This window comes from Antechinus flavipes, chromosome 4 (genome assembly GCF_016432865.1).
Source record: "Antechinus flavipes isolate AdamAnt ecotype Samford, QLD, Australia chromosome 4, AdamAnt_v2, whole genome shotgun sequence".
Lineage (NCBI taxonomy): Eukaryota > Metazoa > Chordata > Mammalia > Dasyuromorphia > Dasyuridae > Antechinus > Antechinus flavipes.
The window spans coordinates 307814217-307831481 of record NC_067401.1 but is presented as its reverse complement, the minus strand read 5'-3'; the positions used below and the strand labels follow the sequence as shown (position 1 = coordinate 307831481).

At 32.6% G+C, this 17265-nt stretch overlaps 1 protein-coding gene across 2 annotated transcripts in view; it reads right to left on the bottom strand.

Annotated features, from left to right (window-relative positions):
* NCOA7 (nuclear receptor coactivator 7) overlaps positions 1 to 17265 on the bottom strand; it is a 156421-nt gene that overhangs the window by 125417 nt on the left and 13739 nt on the right. For both annotated transcript variants that reach the window (XM_051997695.1, XM_051997696.1), the window contains exon 2: positions 4783 to 4897. In XM_051997695.1, the coding sequence (XP_051853655.1) occupies positions 4783 to 4832 (50 nt within the window). In that variant the 5' untranslated portion in view covers positions 4833 to 4897. The remainder of the gene's footprint in view (positions 1 to 4782; positions 4898 to 17265) is intronic.

The following is a 17265-nucleotide window of genomic DNA, read 5'->3' as shown; positions in this document are numbered from 1 at the left end:
CATCATTGATCAATTGAAACTGAGTTAGGTCTCTTTGTCAAAGAAATCCACTTCCATCAGAATACATCCTCATACAATATCATTGTCGAAGTGTATAATGATCTCCTGGTTCTGCTTATTTCACTTAGCATCAGTTCATGTAAGTCTCGCCAGTCCTCTCTGTATTCATCCTGCTGGTCATTCCTTACAGAACAATAATATTCCATAACATTCATATACCACAATTTACCCAGCCATTCTCCAATTGATGGGCATCCATTCATTTTCCAGTTTCTAGCCACTACAAACAGGGCTGCTACAAACATTTTGGCACATACAGGTCCCTTTCCCTTCTTTAGTATTTCTTTGGGATATAAGCCCAATAGAAACACTGCTGGATCAAAGGGTATGCACAATTTGATAACTTTTTGGGCATAATTCCAGATTGCTCTCCAGAATGGTTGGATTTGTTCACAACTCCACCAACAATGCATCAGTGTCCCAGTTTTCCCGCATCCCCTCCAACATTCATCATTATTTTTTCCTATCATCTTAGCCAATCTGACAGGTGTGTAGTAGTATCTCAGAGTTGTCTTAATTTGCATTTCTCTGATCAATAAGATTTGGAACACTTTCATATGAGTGGTAATAGTTTCAATTTCATCATCTGAAAATTGTCTGTTCATATCCTTTGACCATTTATCAATTGGAGAATGGCTTGATTTCTTATAAATTTGAATCAGTTCTCTATATATTTTGGAGGTCTTTATCAGAACCTTTAACTGTGAAGATGTTTTCCAGTTTGTTGCTTCCCTTCTAATCTTGTTTGCATTAGTTTTGTTTGTACAAAGGCTTTTTAATTTGATGTAATCAAAATTTTCTATTTTGTCATCAGTAATGATCTCTAGTTCATCTTTGGTCACAAATTTCTTTCTCCTCCACAAGTCTGAGAGATAAACTATCCTATGTTCCTCTAATTTTTTTATAATCTCATTCTTTATGAGAGGCAGAGTATCTTGATCAGATCTTGGAAGTTGATTTATTTTTAATACTAAGGAGAAGGGTTTATAATGTACACTTCTAAGGGAAAATTATGATTGCTTGAATTAGGTCTTACTTTTTGGCTACCCTGTTTGGATTGCTCTCAGGCAGCTGGGTCCAGTGAAAATTTTCTCGTCTCTTACTTTCAAAGAGCAGCTTTCTAGTAAGCTGGTTGTGTGCTGACAATTCTCTTTTAGGCTCATCTCAGCTTATGTATCAGAAAGTATTTCAATCTTTCTTTTTAAATTTGTTTATTTTATTAATATTTCTTTTAAAACTTTTCAAAACATATGCATAGACAGTTTTCAACATTCACCCTTGAAAAACCTTATGTTCCGTTTTTTTTCTCCCTTCCTTCTCCTCACTCTCTCTCCAGATGGCAAGTAATCCAATATATGTTAAACATGTGCAATTCTTCTATACATATGTCTACAATTAGCATGCTTCACAAGAAAAATCAGATCAAAAAGAAAAAAAATAAGAAAATAAAATGCAAGTAAAAAACACCAAAAAAAGTGAAAATACTATGTTGTGATCAATTCCCACAGTCTTTTCTCTGAGTGCAGATGGCTCTTTCTATCACAAGACTATTAGAATTAGACTAAATCACCTCAATGTTGAAAAGAGCCATGTCCATCAGAATTGATCATTGTATAATCTTGTTGTTGTACAATATTTTCTTAGTTCTACTCATTTACTCTACTTCTCATTGTAGCATTTCAATCTTGAAGCTAGTTTTCATGGCTCTTCTCTAATTTTTTTTTTTTTTTTTTTACTTCACAATGGTTAGTCAGGCTATCAAATTTCTATTTTCTGAGATTATTTTCTTGTTATTTATACTCTTGCCTTACTCTTTGCACAGTTTCAACAAGAACCACACACACACACACACACACACACACACACACACACACACCCCCTATGTGTGTGTATCTTTTTGTTTTTATGTCATAGGACCACCACTAGGGAGGTATTTGTCTTTGCTTTTTGCTTTTTTTTTAAATGTTAGGGAAACTCTGTTAATTCTGATTCTCTCTCTCTCTCTCTCTCTTTTTTTTTTTTACTATTCTCTTATTATATTTATTATAGTAAGAGCTATTTTATAGTCAGAGTTCAAGTTCAGAGGCATAGTATTTAATTTAATTCAATAAGCATTTATTTGTTCCCAGCCAAATAAAAGGCATGTGCCTTGTTTGAGGAAACACAGTTAAATATAAGCATCTGCCTTCCTTGAGAGAAGTTTACATTTTACTGAGGGTGATGATAGACATAACATGTATATAATGGATATAAGCATAATAAATGGTAATTTGAATAATGATCAAACACTAACAAGGGGAGGTTTTAGTTCATAGAGAAAGTTGCTACAGAGTAAGTTTTTAAGGCAGACAAGAATTCTGAGAGGAAGGAATAGGTTGGGAAATATATTCCAGACATGCAAAATGAAACTATAAAAATGTACAGAAGCAGATTAGTTAACACAGTCTACTTTGAGTTTCTAGTTAGGAAATAGCTAACAGTCTAGTTTGTCTTAAAAAGTAAAAAAGAAAAATAATTAGTATGATATTAGATTGAAAAGTTAGTTTAAAGCCAGACTGTGACTTAAATCCTAATGTGAGGAAATTTTATTTTATCTTTGAGGCAATAGGGAGATAATGAAAGTTTTTGAACAAGTAAGCAATGCTGTAAAGACTGTGCTTTAGAAGATTAATTTGTCAAGTATATGAGAATGAATTATAGAAGGTAGAGATACTAAACAGGGAGACCCTTTCAGAAGCTAATACAACAGTCTAGAGGAGAAGTAATAAGGGCTGGTGAAAGATAATGGCTGTGTATAAATAGAGGCATACAAGAAATGCTATCATGATAAAATTGCTATGACTTAGCAATTGATTAATTATGGTGGTTGTGGAAGAGAAAGGGTAAAAAATAATTCCTACATTGCTAACTTGGGTGACAAGAAGACAGTTACCCACAAAAAGAAATAGGGAAGTTTGGAAGAGGGCAGTTTATGTAGGGGGAAATGAGTTCTGTTTTGAACATGTTGAGCTTGATAGTGAGATTTCCTTCAAGTTACTAATCATATGGCATTGGGTTTCAGAAGAGAAAATGGAACTTTCTACCTATATCTGGGAGTATCTATGTAGAGATACTTCAACCCATGAAAGCAACAAGCTAAGATACAAAGAAAAGAGAAAAGGGCCCAGGATAGAACACTGACATATTCCTCTAGAAAGATTTACTTAATTGGGTGTTTTGGAGATCAATACTGCTGTCACTCAAGGAGTTCAATTACCATTCATCATTTCACTTTGGTTTAAAGGAAAGTTAAGTAAAAAATGAAATAAAGAAGAGATTCTTAAATCAATTTTTAAAATTTTTTTTTAAATCAATTTTTAAAACTCCAAAATAAAAATCTCTTTACTTGCTCTGTATCTCACAAAAGAAATTTTTTAGCACAAGGTTCATGACTCAGTCTCACTTTATCTTTGATTATTCTTAAGAGCGGCCTTAGTGGCAGAATGAGAAGGTATTATGACTCTCTACTACAACATGTCTATTGTTATGGACCATTTTACATATTCTATTCAATTCTATCTATCTCTGAAGCCTAACACATTCCAGATATCATGCCTGACTTCTACTTTCTCCCAACAAATCTTTTTTCTTTCTTTTTGTGATTATATTGACTATATCTTAAGAGAAAAAGGCCTTTTTAAATAAACTTTATTTCTATATAAGCTACACTAAATGTTTACTATTCCCAAATTTAGTTTTTTCTTTGTTTTTATAAATTAAAATACATCCATTTCTGACAAAAAAAAATTTAAATGCAATCTCAATTTTCATTTTTAATCTTCCAATGAAATTATATTCTGCTTAAATTAGGCAAAATTTGACAAAACCTTAAATCTAGATCCGAAAAAAAAAGCATTTGGTATAGAAGACAATTAGTACTTTTTCAAAACATTACAATGCAAACTACTCTGGTATTTCAATGGGAAAGATAGTAATATACATTTGTAGTTTATTTTCTCAGACTGAGTTCTGAAAACATTTAGACTTGTAGGTTGATTCCCAGATGTTTTCCATAATAGTTTGATAAAATAAAAAAGATGATTCTATTGAAATACATTTTAAATCTACAAATCATAATTTCAAATTCATAATACATAACAAGATTTTCTGTTCCTCAAAGCGACTGTATTTTCCATTTGGTCTTTGTATATATCTAGCACCTAACACATAATACCATGCATGCAGTGTGTACTTAATAAATGCTTGTTGAACCATATACCCCACAAGTATAAATTAGAAGTTAAGGCTTTTGATAGGATTTTCAGCTACTTCATCTGCTTATGAAAAGGTTCATAACAGAACACAGATTTTCAGTACTGTAGTTGTAGCTTAACTGAAACTATAGAGCTGCAGGAGCTAAGCACTTATGACTTAAAATTCAAGGTAGGCTGCTAACTGTGGGATTCAAAAGCAATTTGCAGCTCAATTCACAATGACAACTGCATTTTCTAAGTAACACAGATCAAAGGACTAGAAAATTTGACAAAGGTAAAAAAGAATAGAAGATGAAATCAAATGCAAGTGAGAAAAATGTTGAAGGAAACTTATTTAATTCATAGTAGTGCATTACCTGCCGAGCTTATTACAGTTTTGTAATTTGATAGACTCAGTTATAATGGAGGACAAAGTACACTCCACCAATTTTTTCAGTGACTAAAATAATTGTGTAGAACACGTGCTTACCGAGCAAAATAGCCTTGTCTCCGTTCCTTCTTCTCTTCCTTAATGTCCATGGTACCCAGTCAAAAGTGCAAAGTGAGTATTTGAGGAAGTCCTTTTTAATCAGTGTTTCATATCCCTGGTGGAAAAAAAAAACCCCAACAACAATACAACTGTAAATGAATGAGCTCATAACTGCAATATTAAGTACAAAACTATGTAAGCACATGACAAATATAAACATTAACCAGGAAATACAGGTCAAGTGATTCAGATACAGAATGCTAACTCCATGTAAAATACAAATTATGTTAAAACTGTTAAATAATGGGGCTGATATGAACATAAATGAAGGATTTTTCTTATGGCAAAAAAATATTTCAAAAATTGATCACAATGGCAGATGTCAAGTTGTATTGATTCTTTTCAATTTAGAACTTAAATCTTACTTTTGCTACCATACTGTCTGCAATGAATTTTTATCTCATAATAAGTACAAACAAAGAACAAAGTACATAAAATGATTGAGAGGGACATGCTTTCCTCAGGAAACAAATAAATAAAATCAGTATTATCTCTGATCATTAGACTACCCACAAATGCAAACACATAACATCAAATTGCAAAATGTAGTGCAATGAGGAAAGCATTAACTTTGGAGTCAGACAATGTGAGTTCAGATTTTGGCTCTTCCATTTTACTCATGAGACTTTTAGCAAGTTGCATTCCAAGGGAGTTGGACTAGATGGCCTCTTAGGTTTCCCTTCAAGCTATATAACTATGATCTTAAAAAGTAGGAACTTAGGAAGGGAAATCTAATATATCTATTCAATAAAAAGCTCACCTTTATTTCCTATTATCCACAATTAATTACAGGACATGTCTCATAAGGAAGAATTTTGAAAGGCTGTCATCAGACTCTTTTTGCTTTCATCATGTAACTCCTGTGCTTCAAAACCATCAGTGATTCTCCCATTGCCTAATGCATCATATCTAAATATTTCTGCCTAATATTTAAGGCTCTACATGATCTGGCCTCAAATACACATACAAATTCATTCTCAACTCATTCAACAAGTAGTCACTGAGTGGTCTACTATATGCAAGACATGATGCTAGATAACAGTATTATGACACAAAAATTTTTAAGATAGCCTCTGACTTGAAGGAACTTATAACATAGTTGGCTTGTGCAGAAATGACTACTAACAAGGCAGCCATATGACTAGCATAACTAAACCTTTTAAAATAGAAGTCAAAAGGAAGGAAGGATTATATCTCATAGGGATTTTCTCATAGGGATGCCATTTTGGAGTTAGGATTTAAAAGGATTTGTTTAAAGAAATGTCAAAAAATAAATTTTGTAGACCTAGATACAGAAAAGTTTGGTCTAGATTGTTAGACAATAAACTAAAAAACCTGTTCTTTATGAGCAACAATAAAACACTGAAGGCTTTTAAGAAAAGGAGTAATATGATTAAGATTATTCTGTCACGTAGGATGAAGCAGTACATATATAAATGTGAGTATGTATAGGCCATTATAACAGACAGGAAAAGGGCCTGAACTTTTAGGTATTGACAATGAAGATGATGAAGAGAATCCAGAAACAATACTAAAAATATATATCCAAGGAAAATGATCAGAATCAATCAATCAACATTTATTAATCAGTATCTAGTATGTGCTAGACACTGTGATAAGAATGTTGAAAGGAATGGAAATCATGTTACATTGATACAATATATATGTGTATATATATAATATAAATACTGATATGTATACACATATGTATGCATGTACATATATGTATATCACTTTAAAGAGTTGGAGATTTTCAGACTGGAAAAGAGACAGTATTTGGAAGGTAAGGAAAGGGAAAGATATGATAGTGATATTCAATAATTTGAAAGAGTAGTGAGTTAGCAAAGAGGATAGAGTTCTAGGTCTGGAATCAGAAAGACCTTAGTTCAAATCGATCTCAAACATATTCTAAATGTGTGACCCTGGGCAAGTCATTTAATCATATTTGCCAAAGTTTCCTCATTTGCAAAATAAGCCAAAGAAGGAAATGGCAAACCACTCCAGTATTTCTGCCAAGAAAATCCCACAAAATCACAGAGAGTTGTAAATGAATGAAAACAATTGAACAATATATCTAAGAAGGATAAAGTAGTTATGTTTGATCCCAGAGAACAGAACTAAGAGACCTGGATGAAAATAACAGAAAGCTGAATTTTGTACTATTCTTTCTTCCTGGATTTTTTTTTTTTTTGTTTTTGTTTTTGTGACATGACTTTCTCACTCTCTCTCTCAATTTTCCTTCCTATCTGTCTAAATCCTTCCTTTGCGATTTCATCATCTATATTATGACTCTTAGCTGGGGTTGTCCTCCAAGGTTCTAAGTCTTCATATTCTCTTTCTATAAACTCTCTTTTGCTGAAATCATAAACTCCCATGAATTTAATTATAATTTCTTTGCTAGTGCTTACAGATGCACCCAGGCCCAGTGTAAGTAGGGTATCTAAGTGGCCACTCATTGTGTACTATCTCATACCTTTCACCAGAGTATGTAGGCATCTACCCATTTTATGGATTGGTTTGCTCACTTTAACCTGATCTCACACTGGCAGGTCAGTATCATCATGTGGTGATTTTAATTTTCTAGGATTCTAAGGATTATCCTACTGAGAAGAAACATTCTCCTCCTAACCTATCTAATGCTAGAGTCCTCAGCAATGTATTCCTATTTATACAAATAGCCACTTACAATCATGATACTTTTAGATCTTAAACATAATAATTTAGTTTATAATAACTCACCTATCTAGTGCTTGAGTCCTCACCAATGCATTCCTATTTGCACAAATAGCCACTTCGAATCATGATATTTTTAGATCTTAAACATAATAATTTAATTAACAATAACATCAAAGGAATAATATCACATAAGTAGTTACATAAGTAACAAAAACATCACAATCCATACATAAACTTGGGTCACATTATCCCATTAATGCACTCCATGTCTAAGGAGAGAATGTGCATACACACGCTTTACAGAAACCCAGGAAAAGGAACATGAATAAGGAAATGCAAATACTCACAAATATAGTAACTCAAAAATATGGAACTATAAAATTTGAAGTCCTCTTTCTGTATCAAAAACTGTCTGTAAAAGTTCCATTATAAGAATTTGTGTGTATGTATGTGTGTGTTTTATAAGAACACTTGTTCAATAAGTTGTAAAAATTCTTCCACTGATTATTTGTGCTATATTTGACTAAAGCCTCACATTTAGGTGTGAAGTCTTAGCCAAAATATTCAATTCCCTGATTCTTTTCTTTTAAGCAGTTCAGCTCTTCTGAATACCGGTATACTCAATAGCAACTGTAGTACCTATCATTTTCCGTTTCTAACTTAGCTGATATAATTCTGAAATCTGTCTTTTCAACTTTCTCCTCTTTTTAAAGTTTAGCCTTCCATGTACTCTCTATGAATGAAATCATCTTAGCTTATAGTGAGTAAACAAATTTTCATTTTCTGACTATAATCAGATAAATTATATTTGTCCCATAATCATAGATCATTTCTGATATCCACAACACCCTGGAATACTACAGTTTATTGTGCTGTTTTTTTTAAAGCAATAATTGTCTCAGAACTCTAAGTAACTGTTTCTTTCAGAACTCTGAGTAGACCTATGCCCCAAGATAGTTTTTACTCAATAACAATTGCTCCATAAAAAGGGCAATATTTTCTACCAGTTTCTCCTAATGTTCATTTCTATACCACCAATTGCTATTGGGCATTTAAAACTATGAATCCCAAAGATCTCTCAAATTCAAAAAATCTAAAAATAGAAATAATCATCTTCACCCTCAAACCCATTTGTTTTTTTCAAACTTCATTATTTCCAATGAAAGTACCACCATTTTTCTGGTCTTCTGGGTTCATAACTATAGAATGATCCTTAATTCCTCCCTTTCCTTCACATTACATATCCAATCAGTGGCCAAATCTTGTTATTTCTATAAATAACTCTATAAATTCTCTGGCTTATCTTACCCAGTTATCACCTTAGATCAGGTGTTCATCACCTCTCACTTAACTTACTGCAATACAATAACCTAATAGATATTCCTACTCAAGTCTCTATCTATTGAGGTACTTTCTTCACATGCTGCGAAAGGAATTTTCCTTATACACTAACATGACTCTACATTTCCCTCCTCAGTAAAATTCATTAATTCCTTTTTGCCTTTAGGAAAATATATAAACAACTCTGTGTAACTTTTAAAACCTTTCACAATCTTACCTCAAGTTTATCTTTCTAGTCTAATTATACAATACTCCCTCTCATGGTTTATGATACAACTAAATGGGCTTTCTCTCTGTTTGTTATACACAAGAGAAACTTGTATCTTTACGTCTTTGGAATAGCCACTTCCCCTGTCTCGTAAAGACTCTTTCATTACTATTGCCTCAAAATTTCTTTTTTCCTTCAAATTGAAGGTGAAGCAGCATAATGTCTTCCTTGAACACTCCAAGATCTATTCCTCTTCCTCCCAAGCTATCTTGTAGTTTACTACTTTGTACTTAATTGCATATACTCATTTTACATTTATTCTATATATGTTTATATTTGTACTTATTACCTCTCCTATTAGAATGTAAGCTTGCATTCTGAGACTGGTGGAATGCTTGGTTCATAGTAGCTAGTTAATATCTATTGATTAATTTTGAATTCAATAATTCTCTCTAAATTAAAGATTAAATCTAACTCATAGTTTGACAATGATCTTACCTCAAAAGTATTATAATGAAGATTATTTTCTATACCACCAGGGACTGTTGACTATCTGTATCCATGACACTGTTTACAGAATAATTTTAGAAAAATTATTTAAATACATACACTTCACATGTGTGGCAAATCAGTACTAATTCATGTGAAACATGCTGTTTTTTATTTAAACATCTACCTTATCAATCTAAATAGTGGTCAAGCCTCCTTTGCCCCCAATTATATGGCTTATACTAAGTACAGAGCATAATCCTGCATCAAATAAGCTAATGATAATGAAGGTAACAAGAATGAAGACTAGTGATGATAAAAATGAAAAAAAGAAATTTATTTAAAAGAAATACAAAATAAACTTCATAAATAAATAAATTTTATATTACAGTTTTATACAATATTTACATAATATATTTTTTACTGTATCATCAATTTTGAACTTGAATCTTTAAAATCAAATCCAATCCCTCTGATTTTAGAGATGAGGAAAGTGAGACCCAGAGAATGATTTATCCAAGATCAGAGCCTACTATGCTATCTTTCCTTTTAAAGACTGTTTTAGGCACATAGCCTAAACTCTGAGTCAGCCTCTATTTGAACCAATACATAAACTTTACCTACTTTCCTTTTAGTATTTTTATATCCACTCAACCAGTCAGCTCTACAAACACTCAAAAGTACCTAAGATGCCCTTCACTTGTTTTCCCCATAACACGTTTCTTAATAGACAGACATTACTGCATGTTTAGATCTTATTCACAGTATAACTTGGACACCTGAGGGACAAAAGAAAATGACCTGTAAGAACAGCTTCTCCCATAGGCTACTTAAGTCCCAATATAACACCTTATGATTCTTACTCAAGGTTTCATTTGCATCCATGTTTGGGAGTTTTATTCAAATTTTTGATCATCATTCTAAGGCAGAAATTTGAATGGTTATTTCAATTAAAAACCAGAAAAGAAGTATATAACACACACACACACACACACACACACACACACACACACACACACACACACACAATATTTTGAAACATTTGTGATTTCATCAATGTGGCTACTCTTTCCACTGATGGAAAAAATTATGACCTGGTATCTAGCTTTATAATGATAAGCCTTTCTGAAGTTAAGCTTGTCCTCAGAAGATGATATATTCTGAGACTTGTGTTCTATAAGTCTAGCCAATTAGAATCCAGGTTCATGACCACAGCTCAATGATACATTAGCATAAGACTTTAGTAAAAGACATAATTTATGGATAAATAAATAAATATACACAATTAAGGTGCAAACTCATGATTTGGCCACTAATAATGTGAGCAATCAAAAAAGTCTGAAAAAAATAAAGGGACAGTGATAGTTTTCATAACTATGGCTAAAGGGAACATTCCTAATTAAAGAAAATAAAATAGAAATAGATAATAAAAAGCAAAATGGATTGATTATATAAAATCGCAAAACTTCTACACAGAGAAAATCGATGTTTTAGACTTAGGAAGGAATTTTAAAAAATACAAGTTTAGTATCCAAATGTGAGCAGCGAGGCAGCACAGTAGATAGAGTGCCAGTCCTGAATTCAAGAAGACTCCTCTTCCTGAGATTCTACTAGATGTATATCTGTAGACAAGTCACTTAACCCTGTTTATTACAGTTATTCATCTGTAAAAATGTTTTGGAGAAAGAAGTGACAAATCACTCTAGTATCTCTGCCAAGAAAATCCTAAATGGAGCCACAAAGAGTTGGACGTGGCTGAAAAACAACAAAACAAATGTTAACATCCAACATTAAGAATTGATACAAATCTATAAAAATAACAGTCCTTCACCACTACTCAAAATCTAGGAAAGAATTATAGATAATACCAAATGAGGATCAGTTAAGAGGCAAAGATCTTGATTCTGTGATCCTAGGCAAGTCACTTAATCAATCAATACTTCAAAAGATTAATGATGAAACATGTTTTCTGCCTTTAGGCAGACAGGTGACCAACTAGAGGAATAAAATGAAAATTTTACATTTTCAGACAGGGTCAGTAAGTTGATTTGCTTTTTTTTGACTATATTAACTTATTTCAAAAGAGAAGCTTTTTATTTGGGATGAAAGATAGAAAAGTTAGTGAGTAGTAAAAGAGATGAAAAGAGGGGAGAAAGAGAGAGGGAAGGGAGAGAGAGAGAAGAAGAAGAAGAAAAGGAGGAGGAAGAGGAAAAGGAGGAGAAGGAGGAGGAGGAGGGGGAAGGAGGGAAGAAGGGAGAGAAGGAGAGAAGAAAAGAACATTAGTAAAAATTTTTTAAAATACCCTAAATCAAAAAAAAGACATAAAAGAAGCAAAACTAAGTTCAGAAAGGGATACAAGTAGGAAATAATTTTACTACCTTATCAAATTTAGGTAGTAATTATTAAATTTAATAAATCCTTTAAAAATCAAACTGTAAGAAGCATAGTTACACATAGTTGCAAACACATATGCACCTTCATATATTGAAAAGTTTGTGGCTACTGATGATTTAAATTCATAAAAAAACAATTAAAACAAATACACAACTGGGGAATATTTTTCTTCATTTAAGTTTTAGAAAGACAAGCAAGATATATCAGAATATTCTTTGGTGGGTTGACAGACTACTTGCTCTATTTGTTGATTCGAAGCATGATCTTTGGCCAATCTATTTCTTCACAGAAAGTGAATTAGTAAATAAGAATGTAACCTATGTTGCTATGGAAACACAACCCCAGAATTCATCAACTACTGATGTTTTGGAACTAGAATTTCTGGGAAGGTCTTTGTGCAAATATCTAGGACTGTATTACAAAGATTTCTAGGAGAAAGATTCTGGAAAGAGAAAAGCCAAGTAGAAGTACAAAATATGAACTTTACCCCCCCATCTTGGGATCCTGTACTAATAATATCTACTCCTAGTTTTTCCTCCCCAATTATCCTCTCCTGAGAGACTATGAGGTGTTGCAGCTGCTAGGGCTGCTGTGGCAGGTGTAAAGTGGTGGGTGGGGCTATTTGCTGTGTTGATCAGCCTGAGGCAAGACCCAAAAAGAAAAAACTGCTATGAACTATGATTATTAGTGATATCTCTAAGTTCAGTGGCAGGGAATGGGAGCAAAATGAAATTAGCCATCCTTTCCCACTCCCTAAGCATCTGCATCTTTTCTACTCTTTCCCTTCTAGGCAACAGAGAATAAAGCAGTTATTGGATCTGAAAGTACTCAGCACTGACTGACTGCATATAGCCATGAATTCACAATTCTTCCCTTTGGTCTTTGTTCTCTCATAGCTACCATTCATTCCCTTTTTGTGTAAAGAAAACTAGGTGCTGCAAATCTTTGGTCATAGTTAATATCTGCAGTACCAATAGAAATTTGTCTGATAAGAAGAAAGAGACAAATCTATTAAGAGAGGGTTCCTCTCTGGGAATCAAAATATTTTGGCACCACCTTGTGATAATATAGTGTGTGTGTGTGTATATATATATATGAGAGAGAGAGAGAGAGAGAGAGAGAGAGAGAGAGAGAGAGAGAGAGAGAGAGAGAGATTGATTGCATGTAAGGTGATTCATATCTTATTACAAAAATACAGATAATCAATCCAATGAAATAAAAGGACTTGGGTTTGAATTCTGACTTTGCATTTTCTACTTGAATGATTTCAGACAAGTCATATAATATACTTCTTTGTGAAATAGATGTCATAGAAACACTTCTGTGAAAGAAAGAAAGAGAAAAGCAAAGAAAGGAATGAAAAGAAAAAGAAATTATGAACTTATGAGATAACATAAAAGAATGGCACTTTGTCATCTTTCTAGGGACTCAAATGATATGAATCTAAGTTCCTTTAAGCTCCAAATGTCTATGTTTTCATGAAATGCCTTTCTTCTCAGGATGCTAAATGGTTCAAAAACATTCTTTTATTACTACTCTCACTATCTATGTGAGAAATCAGGCGTTAAGCATTTTTCCACCTGCAGAAAGAGCACAAGCTCAAAAAGGAGAAATGATTTGCTGAAAGCTCTGAAAACAGAGCACATGTCTATCTCTTGATTCAGTACACTGACCACAAAAGAACATTTCCTTATAGTCACTGTTTATTGGACACCCACCATGTGCCACAACTATTCAGGGAAAGGGCTGGGGATAGTTACAACAACCCAGTAGCCACAAAAGATACTGTTGTTATTAGCAACAAGAAAAGAGTTCTACAACAAGGGACCAACTCACAGAACATTCAACTAACCATTCAAGTCTTTATTAAGTGCCTACTATGAATCCATTCTGCTAAGTGCTGGGGATACAAGGACAGAAATAAAACAGTCCCTGCCCTCAGGGAACTTAAAATTCTATCAAGGGAGGCAAGTATATAATTAAGTACATGAAAATATATTCAGAATAATTACAAAATTATGGGAGAGATCAGAAAAGGCTTCAGAGAGAAAGTGTCATAAGTGTTTTAAAGGACACAAAAGATTCCTTGAGGTGAAGTGATGTGGGAATACATTCCAGGTCTGAGTACAACCAGTGCAAAGATGTGACAAGGATAGACCATGTAGTGTGGGGTATAAAAAGTTCAAATTATCTGCATAAATGAATGAATGAACAAACATTAAGCACTTACTATATGCTAAGCATTGGGAATATAAATGGAAAGACAAGAATAACTACCCTCAAAAAAGTCACAATTTAATGGGGGAGAGACAATAGTCAGTTTTAGCTCAAGTTAATAATACATTTTCTTTGATGTCATTCCACTGATAAAACCATGTTTATTTTTCGATATTGAGCCCTAGGCTCTCTTCTCTCTCCACACTTACTCTTGGGTAATAATAATAACAACAACATTTATAGAGTGCTTACAGTGTACCAGGCACTGTGCTAGGTATTTTACAATTATCTCATTTGATCCTCACAATAACCCTAGGAGGTAGATTATTATTATTCTCATTTTACAGATGAGGAAGCTGAGGCAAAAAGAGGTTAAGGGACTTTCTCAGGGGGTCACATGTCTGAGACCAGATTTGAACCTAAGTCTTTCTGACTCCAAGTCTACCACTTTATCCACTGTGCCACCTGACTAGTTCATCAAGTCCCAAGGATTCAACTATCCATTCTAAGAATATAATCCCCAAATCCCAACGCACCTTGTATTCATCTTCTCCTGAGCTCCAGCCCCACATAATCAATTATCTGTTGTACACTATCATGTGGATATCTCATATATATCTCAAATTCAACAAATCTAAAAGAGAATTCATTATTTTTTCCTATAAACCTCTTTCTCATTCTATTCCTATTCTTTCCCATTTCTGAATAGAACTGCTATTCTTCTAATCACCCAGATAGTCAAAGAAAGACTAAAACAATCATACGTTTAAAAAGCTTACACTCTAAAACACTTACAACTTGCAAATAACTATGTACAAACAAGATTTCTATAGAATAAGTTGAAGATTTTTTTTTTTTGGTTGTTTGATAGATCTGTATAAAACCATAAATTCAGAGTTGATTAACACAATCAAAAGTACAGATTACATTTTTGGGTAAAAAGTAAATGCAATATCTTTATCAAAAAAATCAATGGCATGTATTGACTAAAGAATTTTTTTAAGAAATTAAGTTTGACTGTATAATTATGATACTATAAATATATCTATAGTAGAAGTTATAAAATACACTTACTTAGCAATTCTTCATTTCTTCAAGGAAAGGATTATAAATATGTTATGTTTTGCTGTTCACTATTAAAAGCATACTTAAAATATACTAACTTATAAATATGATTTACCTACATCAGCTCTAAAAATTATGCATAACACATATAGAGAATAGGAACCCATAGAAACATCCTGATCCATAAACTACTATAAGGATTTTTAAGAACTTGAAGTAAAAATTGCACTTTATTACTTTACATTCAATGGAATAATGAACTTTTCAAATACAGAGTCAATGTGGAACAGTGGAGAGAGAGAGTTGACTTTGGAGTCAGGGAGTTAGGAATTAAAATTCTACCTCTTAATACATATTGGTTATTTGAGCCTGAGCAAGCCACTAAACTTCTCAAGTTTCTAGGCAACTCTAATACTTTGAGTTGCAAACAGGTACCAGTCCTCATTTTGAGAAAGGACACTTACTTAGAGTGAAAGTTTCCTATACCAATGAAATTACAGGTTTATTCCCTATGCTTATTCAGACAAATATACCAAAGCCATATAGAATGAGAAAATGGTATAAATATTGTACAAAAGACAATGATTGTACTTCGAACATTTGATACTTCTTTTCTCTGATGCCTAGAAACATATATTCTGTATAATTTAAATAAAAACATGTATATGTAATACTTGAGTATTATTTTGTCCAATAAAACAGAAAGGTTTCACATTTGCAGTGTTAACCAAGTACCATCTTGTTTGGGTAAGATGACAAATGGCAAGATCTCGGCTGAGATATAAGCACAGTTCCTAAAATTTTTTAAAGTACGGAAATATTCCAAAAATTAAGCATAACTATGCATTAATCCTTTACAAACAACATGCTTATTTTCAGTAGTAACCTTAACATAATAAAGCCATGCTGTTTCTTAGATAATTTTTCTATCCTTCATGCCTGCTTTCTATTACTCTCTAATTGTTTCTTTTGCTTTTTGTATCTTTTCAATTAGACTAGAAATAAGCATCTCAAAGGTAAAGAATAAGTCCCAAATTTTTAAATTCTTATCACAAATCTATGGTTAGAAGGGACCAGAATGAACATGGTAGTCACTTTACAAATGAGGAAACTAAGGTTGAGGGACATAAAGTTGTATGCTAAAAATCATATAGGTAGTAATTATCAGAATTTGAACACATGTTCTCATGTTTCCCTGGAATTTAAGCCCAGAGACAGTGCTCTTACCAATTCATTCTCTTCCCAATTCATTCTCTTCATTACTGATTGGTTCTAACTAAACATATAAGAGAAATTAGTATCTTAACAGGGAAGAACTATTAAAGAATTCACAATTAAGTTTTTTTTTTTTTTTTACAGACTCTATTATGAAGGAAAATAATCTGTAAGATTAAGTGATAATATTGAGACCTGATTCCCCTCTAGAGAATAGAAGACTTGTACAAATTTGAATATACTTAATATAGTAATATACATTCCCTCAAGAAGTTTAGTTCATGAAAACATACATAAATTCAAGTAAACAAGTGATCTGAAATAATAACAAATGTAAACAGGATTATAATGAACTTGCTGACATTTACTTGTGAGCTTTTAGCAATACTTTGTATGTAACAAATAGTTTTATTTTCTCTTTCCTGTAAAATCCAGGGAATATAAACACCATAAAACAGAGTTGGGGAACTGGGGGAATTTTAAATGGTCAAGCACATACTCAAAATATTAAAACATTTATAGATCATAGAATTTTAGAGTTGGAAACGATTTGAATCTAGAGTCCAACAACTTTTCAGTGTTTTAATGAATCCTTTCTATACCATACCTGAAAAATGTTTGTCTAGTCTCCTCTTGAATTTATTCAGTGACAGAGGAACCCACTCTCTCTCAAACTGGCCCATTCCATTATTAATGAGTTCTAAATTTTAGGAAATAATTTATTTTTTTGCCCCAATCTGCTTCACTTCCAATAGGTATTACTCTAAATATTGCTCTCTGATATAAGGCAGATTGAGTTTAATCTCCCTTCTAGATAA